The 12,551-nt window shown below is 63.1% G+C and overlaps 3 protein-coding genes across 12 annotated transcripts in view; 1 reads left to right on the top strand and 2 right to left on the bottom strand.

The window, feature by feature from the left end:
• The first annotated feature begins 319 nt into the window (after positions 1–319).
• LOC136011235 (rac GTPase-activating protein 1-like) lies at positions 320–5,171 on the top strand. The gene is made up of 16 exons (XM_065672862.1): positions 320–537; positions 661–863; positions 948–1,084; positions 1,313–1,391; positions 1,604–1,660; positions 2,287–2,364; positions 2,641–2,752; positions 3,022–3,182; positions 3,370–3,531; positions 3,669–3,764; positions 3,837–4,038; positions 4,114–4,219; positions 4,334–4,466; positions 4,542–4,644; positions 4,748–4,865; positions 4,947–5,171. Exons 1-16 carry the CDS (start codon positions 441–443, stop codon positions 4,993–4,995), a joined length of 1,893 nt encoding a protein of 630 aa, XP_065528934.1. The 5' UTR covers positions 320–440; the 3' UTR covers positions 4,996–5,171.
• Positions 5,172–5,859: 688 nt separating this feature from the next.
• On the bottom strand, positions 5,860–10,626 carry GMPPA (GDP-mannose pyrophosphorylase A). The gene is made up of 12 exons (XM_065671649.1): positions 10,508–10,626; positions 10,341–10,438; positions 10,167–10,270; positions 9,589–9,781; positions 9,375–9,434; positions 9,098–9,228; positions 8,200–8,334; positions 7,927–8,024; positions 7,745–7,791; positions 7,555–7,647; positions 7,294–7,462; positions 5,860–7,221 (listed from the first exon to the last, which is right to left on the bottom strand). Exons 1-12 carry the CDS (start codon positions 10,548–10,550, stop codon positions 7,121–7,123), a joined length of 1,272 nt encoding a protein of 423 aa, XP_065527721.1. The 5' UTR covers positions 10,551–10,626; the 3' UTR covers positions 5,860–7,120.
• Positions 10,627–11,176: 550 nt separating this feature from the next.
• Positions 11,177–12,551, bottom strand: part of SPEG (striated muscle enriched protein kinase) — a 38,153-nt gene continuing 36,778 nt past the window's right edge. For all 10 annotated transcript variants that reach the window (XM_065671641.1, XM_065671645.1, XM_065671647.1 and 7 more), the window contains one exon: positions 11,177–12,474. In XM_065671641.1, coding sequence (XP_065527713.1) covers positions 12,267–12,474 — 208 coding nt within the window. In that variant the 3' untranslated portion in view covers positions 11,177–12,266. The remainder of the gene's footprint in view (positions 12,475–12,551) is intronic.

Raw genomic sequence — 12,551 nt, 5'->3', positions numbered from 1 at the left:
CCCTAGAGCACCCCGCACCCGCAGCGCTTGCATCCCTCTAGTGCTCTCTTCAGGTACCCCTACCCACGTACCAGAGCAACCCACCCGCAAAAGCGACCCTAACCCAGCACCCCCACTTTGCTTGCAGCCAGCACTGCCACCCCGTACCCCGGGGCACCCAGGCACCAGGGCTCCCGGGAAAGCCCTCCTGCACCAGCAGCCGTCGGGGCGGCGGTTCGGGCCCCACTGGCGGCTGGAGGCGGGGCAGGGACGGGCTCCACCCCGGCCCCCGGCCCACATAGGCAGGCCAGGGGCCCCTTACTCTCGGAGTTTGCGCCGTACCCGGGGCCGTACAGCGGATCCCGGCGGCGAACGTGGAGGGCCGAGCTCCGGGAGGCTCCCCGCGAAGCGGGGGCTGCCCTGGCTGGCTGCGGGGCTCTCTCCCCGTCCCAGCCGGCGGGATGCTGCTGCAGCGCTGCGGGTGGCTCCTGGCCCGGCTCCTTGCCCGGCTGGAGCGGGTGCTGCCGTTGCTGGAGGTCAGCGGTAGCTTAGAGGAAGGTGGGTGCGTGCAGCCTCTCGGCCTTAGGCGCTCCGGGACCTTTGGCTCTGCTGCGAGTGAGGGCTGGGAGAGCTGAGGGTTGGCGCCCATCCCGGCTGGCCACCCGTTTGTGTTGCCCCTAGACTACGTCCAGATTGCTCGGCACTTCGAGGCGACGCGCCAGAGATGCTGCCGCCTGGAGCAGGACGGGCGTCGGGCCCGCGAGCAGCTGGCTCGTGTGGAGGCCGAGCGGGCAGCGCTGGAGGTGAAGCTCAAGCACGCCCGCAGCCAGGTGGAAGTGGAGATGAAGAAGCGGTTCCGGGCAGAGGCTGAGCTGGAGAAGCAGGTCGGAGGCGTGGGTGCAGGGGTACCCCGTGGAGCTGGCTGCAGGCGCCCCAGCCTATTCATCAGCGCCCCCTTTCGCTTGCAGGAGCGCAAACTTCAGCTGGTCTTCGAGTCCCTGATGGGGGAGCCGGGGGTCAGCAAGGCGCTGAGCGGGGAGCAGTGCTCTGTTCTCAGTGCCCTGGCTGGCTGGCGCCTCGGGGCCACCCTGGCACCGGGCAGGAGGTGAGTAGGGCTAGTAGTCCTTGCCCCAGCCTCGCGGGCATCCCTGGGCATGGCTGTGTCCCTCTCCCCTTCCCTTCTGCAGGGCTCCAGGGGCTGGCTGGCCGCTAGGGTGCTGGAGCTCTGCAGGGGCATCAGCCATGGGCTCCCAGGAGTGGCTGTGTGAACAGATGCTTGCTGGGGGACCGTGAGGGTTACCCTGGCCTGGTTGATCACCAGCTCACTCCGTAGGTCATCTGCAGTGGATGAATCGTGCCAGTCTCTCTTGTCCCACTCAGACATCAGTTATGACCGCACCGAGGATGATGTGGTAAGGAATGACCCCCTGAAAGTCCTGGGGTTCAGCTTCTCCCCAGCAGTGAGCTGGTGGTTTTGCCCCACTCCTGCAGTGGGGCAGCCCCCTTGCATTGCCATGGTTGGGGTGGGCTGTCCCAGGTGGCTGTTGGAGCCACGGGTGGATGTTGGGGGTTTTTCTGGCCCTGTGCAGCCCTGACAGCCCCCAGCCTTCCCTCTGCCTTTCAGGATGTTGATATGACAACAGTGGTGAGGACCCTGAAGCGCAAATCCCAGGAGAGGCAGGTAGGAGGGAAATGCTAGGATGTGGCAGCCCCGGGGGCTGGTGTTGAGGTGGTGACTGTGCCCCTCTATTAGTGAGGATCCCCTAGGTCAGCTCCGCTCTCTTGCGCTGTTCCTGTGGGACCTGATGCCCATAGAGGTCCCAGGATGCCCATGCGGCCCAGGCTGAGGTGCTGGCGCTGGGCCCTATGGGGTCAGGGCACCCAGGTACTTCTCCATCCCAGCACAGGAGACCACAAGGAGCCTGGCAGGGGGTTTAATTTATTGATGCTGGGCTGGGAGCATTTGCTGGTTTCTCAGCAAACCTCCTGCAATCAATAGAAACTCCATTACCCTCCACTGTGGCCCAGCTGGGCTCCTCAATAATTCATCCTCATGTGCAGGCATCCTGCACCTCACTCTGCTCGCACCTCTGCATTGCATGCCTGGCCTGCCTTCCCCCAGCCCCAGGGCTGGCCCTGACCCAGGCAGGGGGCCTAGATCCCCATGGTGCCTGGTATGGGGCAGGCACTGCTGGGGGACATGGGAAGATCAGAACCTTTTGTGGGGCTCAGACCAATTGGCTTGGGTGCTGAGGGGTGGGGGGCAGATTGTGTGCCTTCCTTTCACCCAGGCTTCTTTGTCCCCAGCGTGCATCCCTGGCCCCTCAGGTTGGCCCTGTGGTGATGGCAAAGCGGCACCGTTCTTCTGTGGCACCCCTCAACGCTGTGAGTAGGGATGCCAGTGTGACCTGGGCAGGGCTGGGGTACATGGGCTGCCCTGGTGCCAGAAAGCAATGCTGCAGCCTTCAGTCTTGCAGGTCTGCAGGTGCTCAGCCGTCTCCTCCGGGTGCCTGTGCCCTTCACTGTGGTCACAGTGGGGACAGCATTCTTGGCTGTGCTGGACTGTGGGGATGGGAAGCAGGTGGAGCAGAGTTGATAGGGAGATGCTGGAGCACTGTGGGCTGCATCTGGGCATGTTGGCACTGACCCTCATCTCTGCAGGCGACTGTCCCCCCTGCTTCCGAGGTCCCACACCCTGCGGGCAGCCTCCCACCTGCAGCTCTGCTGCCACGCCGCCGCTCTCGCCAGGGACATCGTGCCTCCATACGTGCAGGTCATGGGAAGGGCTGGGGAGGGGACTTGGTGGTGGTGTGGAACCAGCCTCGGGGTGCTGCTGCCACAGGGGAGGGAGGGGATCTGCTGCGGGATGCTTGTCCCCACCACGGGGGTACTGGGGTCCTCTGAACATGCCAAGTGCAGGTGTCCCAGGGCAGCTGTGATCTGCAGGGATTCCTTGGGAGGTGGGACACCTCCCCACATCCCTGCTGCTACTTGGGGCAGTTTGATTCTCAGGGTCTCCTCCACTGCATCCTCTCTCTGCAGAGCCAATCACGGTGTGGGGCACCAGTGAGGATCCAGGCTGCCATGCTGCAGTGCAGGAGAGCCACGCAGGGAGCAGCTCCACGGGGCAGCCAGCACCAGCCCCCTTCCTCTCACCTCCACCAGGCCTTCCACCCCTCCAGCACCAGTTCACTTCCAAAATGGTGTGTGTCCCAACCTCCCCCCTTCTCTTGGCTGCTATGGAGAAAGGAGCCAGGCAGTGGGAGCAGCACCCCACCTCTACCTGCACATGGGCTGGATGGAGGCAGTGGGGCTGGTCTGGGGGCATGAAGGAGTGGTACTGGGTTATCTGCAAGAAGGGGGGGCCCTGACCCTGTTTCCTCTCTCCAGGTGATCCGCCCTGAGCCATGCGGTGTGTGCGGCTCCCGCATCCGCTTTGGGAAGGCTGCCGTCAAGTGCCACCAGTGCCAGCTGCTGCTGCACCCCAAGTGCCAGGAGCAGTGCCCCAGCCCCTGTGTGCCCCGGCCTCGTCACCATGCTTGGCCCCGCGAGGTGAGGGGGTTACAGCAGTGCTGGGGGGCTGCCCTGTCCCTGTGGGGCTGCCACGTGGTTGATGCTGGGGCCCTGCCTGTCAACCCTCCCTGTTGCTGGGTGGCGGATGCAGAGCAGGTCGGTGTTGTCCTCTCCAGGGTGTGGTGGCAGACTTTGCCCCCACCACGCCGCCCCTGGTGCCAGCGCTGGTGGTACAGTGTGTGACTGAGGTGGAGACACGAGGCCTGATGGAGGTAGGGCCCAGTGCGGTGGTGGGGGTGATGTTGTGGTCCCCACATTGCTGAGCCGCTCTCCCTGCACCCCAGACAGGGCTGTACCGTGTGCCAGGCGCAGAGGCACTGGTGCGGGAGTGGAAGCAGAAGCTGCTGCGAGCTGGGGGCGTGCTGCCCGCTCTCAGCAGCGTGGCTGACATCCACGTGGTGTGCGGGGTGCTCAAGGACTTTCTACGGGGACTCAAGGAGCCACTAGTCACCTTCAGCCTCCACCCTGCCTTCCTGCAGGCTGCCGGTAAGCACGGGTCCTGAGATGGGGGGTGGAAAGGAGCTATTCCTCTGCTAACACTGCTCCATGGTGCTACCACAGACATCCCAGATGATGCTGCCTGTAGCACAGCTCTGCGCCATGTGGTGAGCAAGCTACCCCGTGCCAACAGGGACACCCTGGCCTTCCTCATGCTGCATCTGCTCAGGTGCGTGGCCCATCCTGGCATGGGATCTCTCCCTGCATCCATGCCCCAGAGTAGGGAAGCTGGGCTGACGGGCCCCTTGGTCAGGCAGCTGACACCATCTGTCCCCCCTTGCAGGGTGTCGCGCAGCCCCGACTGCAAGATGGATGTGCTCAACCTGTCCCGGGTGTTTGGCCCCACACTGGTGGGACACAGCTCAGCCAACCCCACACCACTTGCCATACTGGAGGATGCACCACGACAGTGCAAGGTGAGAGGGTCCCCAAGGTGTGGGGTGTACCCCGGGTGTTGTCACTATCCTCATCCTCCATACCTCTCTGCCCAGGTGGTGGCCCGGCTCCTCTCACTGCCACCTGACTTCTGGACAGGCTTCGTGGGGCCAGAGCAGGAGAACGTGGTGCCAACGCCAGCCTCAAGGGGTGAACGTGGTGAGACACTGCCCCCTCCTTGCTCTGTGGCTGCTGCTGAGGGGTGCTGGGTGCCTGCATCTAGGCTGAGGTGCAATAACCACCCCTATCTCTTGTCCTGCAGCGCCATTCTTCCACCCTATCACCTCCCTGGAGCCCAAGCCCGACCAGTTGAGCCCCCCAGGCTCCTGCTGCTTCCCCAGCACCCTGCGGAGCTGTGTGGGCATTAGTGCTGGGCCCTTGTGAGTGCTATGGGGACGGGGGGCTGGGGAGCAGGGGCGCGGAGCTTGCTGTGCACCCCTGACTCATCTCTCCCCACGCAGGCAGCGGCCGGCCCCAGAGAAGGTGGGCAAGTTCTTCTCTCCCGTGTAGCCTCCTGCGGCAGGGGCTTCCAGGGGGCATGGAGCTGGCACTGGAGGCGTGAAGCCTGCGGGCCCAGGCAGCCCCTGCTTCCCCGTGTGGGAAAAGGGGAACATGGCTGGCTCTGCCGAGCTGCGGTGGCGGGGAGTTTTGGGTATGGTTTGTATTAAATGTTTGCAACAAAACAAGCCTGGCTGCAGTTGCTGTCTACCCCTCCCTGCGGGTGCCAGGGTTTTGGGGGTCACTGGCATGATGGAGCCAGGCTCGGCAGCAACGAGCTGTACTGACAGTGAAGGGGAGCAGTGCTCCCCCAAATCCCTGCTTTTGCTGGGTGAGGAGGGCTGGCAGAGCCTCCTCCCGCCCTAGCTGAAGCCCTCCTCTCCCTGCCCTGGAGCCCAGGACATGGGAGGCCCCTCTTTCAGCCCAGATCTTGGCTTCAAGTAATCAGAGCTGCTGCTGCTCAGGGCAGGCCAACCTTAAAGTGTTTCCAGACTTCCTGGCACCTCAGCTGAGGCCCCTTTAACTCCTTCCTCCCCTCCAGCGCTGGAGCTGCAAAGCTCAGGCAGGGCTCAGATGCAGCTCTCTCTCTCCAAGAGGTGGAAGCTGGATGGGGCTGTAATAGAGCAAGGGCCCAGTACGGGCTCGTTCCCCAGATAACTGCACAAAGGGTCAGCCACTGCAAGGGGCACTTGGGCAAAAGGAGCATTACACAACAGGGCTGAGCGTTGCCTTGGGCAAACCTTTGTTCTAAAAGCCAGGCCTGATGTAGGATATGGAAGAAAATTCATGTACAATCCCGAAAGCAAGTACTTTGGCTCCGTTTCCTACAGCCCAGTGTTGTTCACCAGCGGGCAAGGAAATTAGCACATCCAAGGCAGAGACAAAACTGAAGGAGTTTAATGTGCTTAAAGCCAGGGAACAGCTAATCCCCGCCCAGGACCACAGGAGAACTGGCACAGGAAGGCACAGAGCTGGGAGCAAGGATTTACTGCAAATCTGTCAAGCTGGGGTGGTACTGGATGGATGAGAATCTCTAATGCAGTACCTTGCTGAAGGCAAGAGGTGTGATGGGGGCCCTCGGTGAAGTAAGGGGCTTTAGTACAGAGCTCCAAAACCAGAGCCAAAGATGGGGAGGTGTATAAAGGGCAGTGCTGGTTACCATTGATAGACTGTGCCTTCAATAAAAACCGGTTTCTTGAGACAGCAAGGCAGTAGATCTCTGCACATATGTTGATTGCTCTGCTGCCCTGTGGCTGGTGCAAGGAGAGACACGCAGCAAGCCCCACAGGCTGTAATCATACTGGAGCAGAGGAGGCTGTTGGCCCACCAAGGTGGCAGGTGCCTGCTGCCATCACCCTGAACCTGCACAGCTCTCAGCCTGACGGGAGCAGGCAGGGCACGGCTGGCAGCTCTCCTGGCTCATCCTGAACCCTTGGGGGTGGAGGTGGTGCTGGGGAAGGGGTGCTTTTGCAGCTCCCTCCAGGGCCAGCAGCCTGCCAGCCCAGCCCTCCTCCTGTGCCAGTGCCCCTAGGACAAGCCTAGTGCTGCTCTTGTTTTCTCAGCAGTAGGCAGGACTCCAGCTCAGGCTGTTGCAATCACACTGCTGAAATCGGGATCCTTACACCTGGCTCCAGCAAGATGAGCTGTCTATACGGGACAGGAAGACTGAAAGCTCCCCAGCCTCAGAGATGGGCAAAGTCCTTCCAGGGAGTTGCAGAGAGCAATTGATGTAGGGTGAGGAGTGTCAAGACAGTGCTGGTAGTGCCCTTTGGTGGACAAACACCCAAAGTTGGACCCAAGATGCTGCAGGCAGCAAGTGATTCCTCACCAGCCTCAGCCCAGGGCTCCCTGCACAGGCACACAGCCTGGTGCGTAGGCTACGTGCTGTCCCTGAAGCCTTCGCCCTGCTGGTCCCTGGGCTGCAAGAGAAGCAGCATGCAAGGCTGATGGTCACCAGCTTTAATGTCTGACTGGAGTAGGAGTCAGGCACTTGTAGGGCTCCTGGCCTGTACCTACCCCGCTGGGGGTGCTGGGAACCTCCCAGGAGGTAAAGCCTCAGCACAGGCTCTTGCTGTGGGGCAGACAGGGGGTGGGGGGCTGGCACTACCCCCCCCCCCCAACCCAGCAAGCCGCTGACTCACAGGATAATCTGGTTTTTGTAGCTGCGGCTCAGCTCCTTGTGAGGAAGGACGATGGAGTTAAGAATAACAACCTCAGCAGGGATGGTGACACTGCAGCCTGCAGATAGAGCGTGAGGGGTTAGCACGAGGGAAGGCTCACTGTGTGGGGCTGGGTGCAGGTGGGACATACCCAGGATGGTGATGGATGGTGTGAGGCGCCCGTCCCGGAAAAGGGTCTCACTGTCGATCTTGGCATAGGGATCGTTGGGGTTGGGGTCACTGGGCGTTCCTTCAACCCGGGCCCAGCGCCCAATGGTGCTGTCCCAGCCCACGATGGTATTGAGGACACAGGTGTGGTCCTGGGGCACAGGGGAGGAGGATGAAGGGTGCTGCTGCCTCCCTGCAAGGGGAGGGGAATTGACACCTGCACCCTCAGGCAATCCCTACTTACATGGAGTGAGGCACCATGCAGGACTATAGATTCTCGCACACGCACACCAGCTCCCACTGTCACCCCCTCCCCAATGGAGACATTGGGGCCCAGCTGTGAGGACAGAGGGAGGTGATGAGGTTGAGGACAACGGAGAACTCGGCATCCCTGAGCATCACCCTGCCGCAGGGCCCCCCAGGCCTGCACTCACCACTGCAGTGCTGTCGATGGAGGCCGTTGGGTGGATGTACACGTTCCCTGCAACACAATGAATCTGCATCAGGGAGGCAGCTCACAGGAGCACCCACCTCTCAGATCAGGAGAGGTCCTGCCCATGGGTCCCACTGCCTCCCCAGGCAGCCCCCAGGGTGGCGGAGGGTGTCAGAGAGATACCTCGGATGATAGGACCTCCAGGTTTGTTCTGGGCCAGCCTCTCTGGGTGGCTTTTGCTGTACTGGTTCAGATAAAGGCGGCTGGCATAAATAGCAGAGCTAGGGTAGGGAAAACATAAGATTGTTATTGCCTCTCCAGCACTAAGCACGGCAGGGGAGTGTCTAAATTCAGCACTCGCACCCCCCCCAGGACCCTGCCTAGTCCCCTCCTCTCCCATCCCTCAAACAAGTCACTTGATGCTCCTGCTGCACCAACTCTAGCCACAGCCCTTACCCGGCTGACTTGATCTGGCTCCAGAAGCCATCAGTTTTGTAGACAAACAGCTTGCCCCTCCCAGCCAGTGCTGTGAACACGTCCTGCTCTAGCCGGATCACTTCTGCACGCTGCCAGCCATTGGAGCTCTCCTCCCTGCAAGCAAGAGGCCTGTTAGACACCCACCCAGTCATGGCCTCAGCCAGGGACCCCAGCAGGTACCCTCCTCAACTTCAAGGGCTTCGCTGACCCTATCCTCCTACCTAGCCATGTACTTCTCCCCAGATGTGGGGACAGCCCCAGCCATCAGGCTAGGTCTGTCCGGCTCCACTAGCTCTAGAGCAGCAGAGGCACCAGGCTCTGACAGCTAAAATACGCTCTGAGCCAGAAGCTGATGGTGCAAGAGCCCCCACCCAGCCCAGGCTGGTGTTTGAGCAACAGATCCTGCCCCCGCTCCAGAGCCCTGCTCAGCTGTGTTGTTGCTTGGGTGGTGGCAGAGAAGTCAGGTGACAGTCTGGCTGGTGCAAGGAGCTGGATGGGGGAGCGGAGCATTCTCAGGTGAAAGGCTTGCTCTGCCCCTTGTCCGGAGCTGAATGACGATGGGGTGGGAGGCGAGGGAGGGAAAGGGGGAGTCTCAAGCTAGCCAGGAGGGGAGCAGAGGCAAAAGCAGCTTTGCAGAGCAGGCTGGAACAGGGAAGAAAGCATGCGGTACTGCCAGGGACAATCCAGCCCTGAAAGCAGCCGGTGCAGACACAGAGGGAGACTTACCCACGGTAAGGATAGCTGGTGCAGGACCAGGAAACAAGTGAGTGATGGCAGAGGAGGAAAGAAGATAGAGAAAGAATGGAGGATGAGTGTGCTGCTGCAGCCCTGGGAAGCAGTGGGGTGCGAGGGACACAGGGCACAGAGAGGCACTCACAGCACTAGCTCTTGCTGGTTCCTCTGGAAGACCTCACCAATGTGCTGGAAGATGGCAGGTGTGAACAGGTAGATGCCACAGTTAATGATCTCACTGACAAACGTGCTGGGCTTCTCCACATAGTGCTGGACCTGCAGGTGAGGAAAGAGATGTGAGTCCCAGGGCACAGCCCTCATCCCTGGTGTCACTCCTCTGTGGCACACCGGGAACATGCCCATGCAGGCAGTGCAGCACCTGCTGCCCACATTGCATCTGGCTTCTCAGGGCTCTCCAGTACCTCCTGAGTGTCTGCATTTGCCACGATACAGCCATAATTCAGTGCCTGCGTCCTGTTGGCCTGCAGAGCGAGGACATATTAGCAGTGGCAGAGCAGCAGGCATACAGAGCAGATGAGACCCACAGCTCACCCAGGCACCCATCCACCGCAGGAGCTGCTGGCTCCTAGACAAGCCAACGGCAAAGCTCCGCTGCTCCCCAGCACTGCCACTCACTGTGGTACCCAGAATGACAAAGCTGTGCACGTCCCCATGCTGCTGCCGGAACTCCAGCATCTCCTGCAAGGGGAACTCTGAGCACACGTCTGCGTTGAGGACAAAGAAGGCCTCAGCACCACCTGACAGGATCTGGTCTCGGAAGTGATAGATTCCACCACCCGTGCCCAGCGCTGCATACTCCTGGAGATACCTGTGAGCCAAGCAGGGAAAAGCAAGGGCTTATGGAAGCGGGTGTCTGGGGGCACAAACCAGCAGCAGGACAGGGAAGGACTGACAGGGGCTGGAGGGATATAATCCTGCTGTGCAGTGATGGGGCTCATGTGGATGTTGGCACAGGGGAAGGAGACCAAAGGAGGGGAAGATGGCTTGGAACTGGCCTGGGGAGGCATCCTAGCAGCGAGAACCAGCCAGGGCCGGAAAATTTGGCAGTGCTAACACAGGACTGGTAGCTATGCCCATCCGCGGGGGGACAGGGCCCACCTGTCCAATGCCTAGGTGCCGGCTGGGGGCTTGCCAGCCTGCGGAGGCGGGTGTGCTGCCACGGGTACCCCGGGGGTGCAAGGGCTCCTGCCCACCTGATGGGGATCTTGAACTCCTGCTGTGCCGACACCAGGAAGCGGCTGAGGGCCTCATGGGGCTGGTAGAAGCCCATCAGCAGGATCTCCTTCATGCCGGGCACCTGGGCAGAGGCAACGGGTGGGAAGGGCGCCCCTGGCCCCCCATCCCCTCGGCCCCCATCCCCGCCGTACCTTGGCGCAGGCCTCGATGTGGTGCTGCACCATGGGCACGCCGGCCACCGGGAAGAGCGGCTTGGGCACCTCGAAGGACAGCGGCCGGAACCGGGTCCCTGCGGAGCACAGCGGGTTCGGCAGAGCCCGGCGCCGGGGACGGCGCCCCGCGGGACCGGCGCACTCACCTTTCTGCGGGCCCCCGATGAGGATCACCGCCTTCAGCGGCATCGCGCCCGCCCCGCTCCGGTACCGGCACCGCCGCACCCGCCCGGCCTCCGCTTCCGCACACGTGGCTGCCACACGTCAGCGCGCCGGGCTCTCGCCCCCTCGCTGCGTCACCGCGCCGCGGGCCGTACGTGCGGGAGCCGGGCCGCCAGGGGGCGCAGCAGTGGCGAGAGGGCTGGGGCTGCGGGAGGGCGGGGCTGCGGGAGGGCGGGGCTGCGGGAGGGCGGGGCTGCGGGAGGGCGGGGCTGCGGGAGGGCGGGGCTGCGGGAGGGCGGGGCTGCGGGAGGGCGGGGCTGCGGGAGGGGGCCCCGGGCCCCGGCCGGTCTGTAAGCGGAGCCGCCGCCGCGGCCGCCCGGCCTCATGCGGGCAGCGGGTGTTTACAGCCAGGTGCCGCTCGCCTGCACCGGCTGAGCCCCGGCCCGAGACCGGCCCCGGAGCCGCCGCAATGCGCTCCTGCACCCGGTATTTTCGCTCCATGACACCCCATGAGCCAGCCTCCCACCCTGCCGGGCGCCACCGGGATGTCGTCCTGGCTGCACGTCCCTGGATTTTGGGATAGGGTCCTCCCGAGGCTGCTCTGCTCGCCCTCCCCGCCGTGTCCCTTCCCGGTGAGGCACGGAGACGTGACCGGCTGCTCAGGGTCTTTATTGCTGCTCTGGCGCGTCGCTTGCTCCAAACCACGGAGACGTCGGCGAGTCCGGAGAAGGGGACAGGGATGGGGATGGGGTTGGGCAGGCGCCTTCTCCCCGAAGTCAATAAATAAAGCCCTATTGCTACAGCAGCATCTGGAAGGTGGGTGCCCAGCCGCTGCCCTGTCCCCGGGGAGGGGGCACGGGGCTGTGCCGTGGCACCGGGGTTTGGGGTGGGGCTTGGTGGTGGGGATGTGTGAGGAGGCCTGGGGGGGGTGGGCTGGTGGTAGGGCACAGGGCAAGGGCCAGAGCCAGGCACGCAGAGCACGAGCAGCCTGGGCCTGAGCAGGCGCAGGGGGTGTGCATGGCACATGGTGTCCCCCTGCAGAGAGGGGTGCCAGCCAGACACCCTGCCCCAATACAGGGTGCAACCGACAGCCCCAGGGAAGGCACCGGCATCGGTCCTGAGGCCACAAACCCGCTTCCAGGACCGGGGCTGGGAGGAGTGGAAGGCGGGGGGCTGGCGGCCCCCACTCCCAGCCATGAGGACCGGGGCTGTGCCAGCTGGTGAGATCCAGGGCAGCAGGTGTGAGCAGGCCCCTCGCTGCAGGAACCACTGGAGCAGCCTCAGTCCTTGGGCACTGGCGTGCGAACCGTGGGGAGCACAGGGACCCCCACGCCGTGGCCGGGGGCAGCTGCAGGCTGCGGCTTAAGGCACACGGCTGGCAGGACCCGCGTGGCCACAGCTGGCTGGCATGCTGGTGTCTCTCCTGCTCCCGCCTGGGGCTTCCTTTCCCCTCCTGTCCCCATCTCCTTCTTCCAACCCTCTGCCACATTCTCTGTTCCTCACACCAAGGCTTCCCGCCGCCCACCCTCTGCCAGACCCCACTGCCGGGCCGGCTGGGGCAGCACTTCCCCTTTCCATCGGCACCACCAAAATTATGCTGGCCGCCACCATCCCTGGTGGCAGAGTGTGAGGTCCATGGGCTCATCCCAGCACGTCCTGGCTCCTCCTCAGCCACCCTGTCCCACGGCCCCTGGAATGTTCCTCTGGCTCCTCGGCCCCTCACGGCCATGGCCGAGGCTCTGGCTACTGTGGCCCCGGTGGCTGGCCGCCCTGGTAGGAGCGGAGTAAGACCTTGTGCTTGGTGACAGCTTCACTGCGGCGCCGCTGGTGCTCCACCAGGAACTCCTTGAGGCGGTTGGTGGTGAAGGTCAGGGTCTGGCGGCGCAGCTTCATCAGGTAGGCATCCTGGAGCCACGTGTTGGCAAAGCAGTCCTTCACCGTGGGGCGGCTCCTGGGGCAGGGGCAGCTCAGTGTCAGGGGCAGCAGGGTGCCTGCTGCCACTGCACCCCCGAATAACCCAGCCACCAC

The sequence above is a fragment of the Lathamus discolor genome, chromosome 3 (genome assembly GCF_037157495.1).
Source record: "Lathamus discolor isolate bLatDis1 chromosome 3, bLatDis1.hap1, whole genome shotgun sequence".
Taxonomy (NCBI): domain Eukaryota; kingdom Metazoa; phylum Chordata; class Aves; order Psittaciformes; family Psittacidae; genus Lathamus; species Lathamus discolor.
This window is presented reverse-complemented; position numbering and strand designations above follow the sequence as displayed.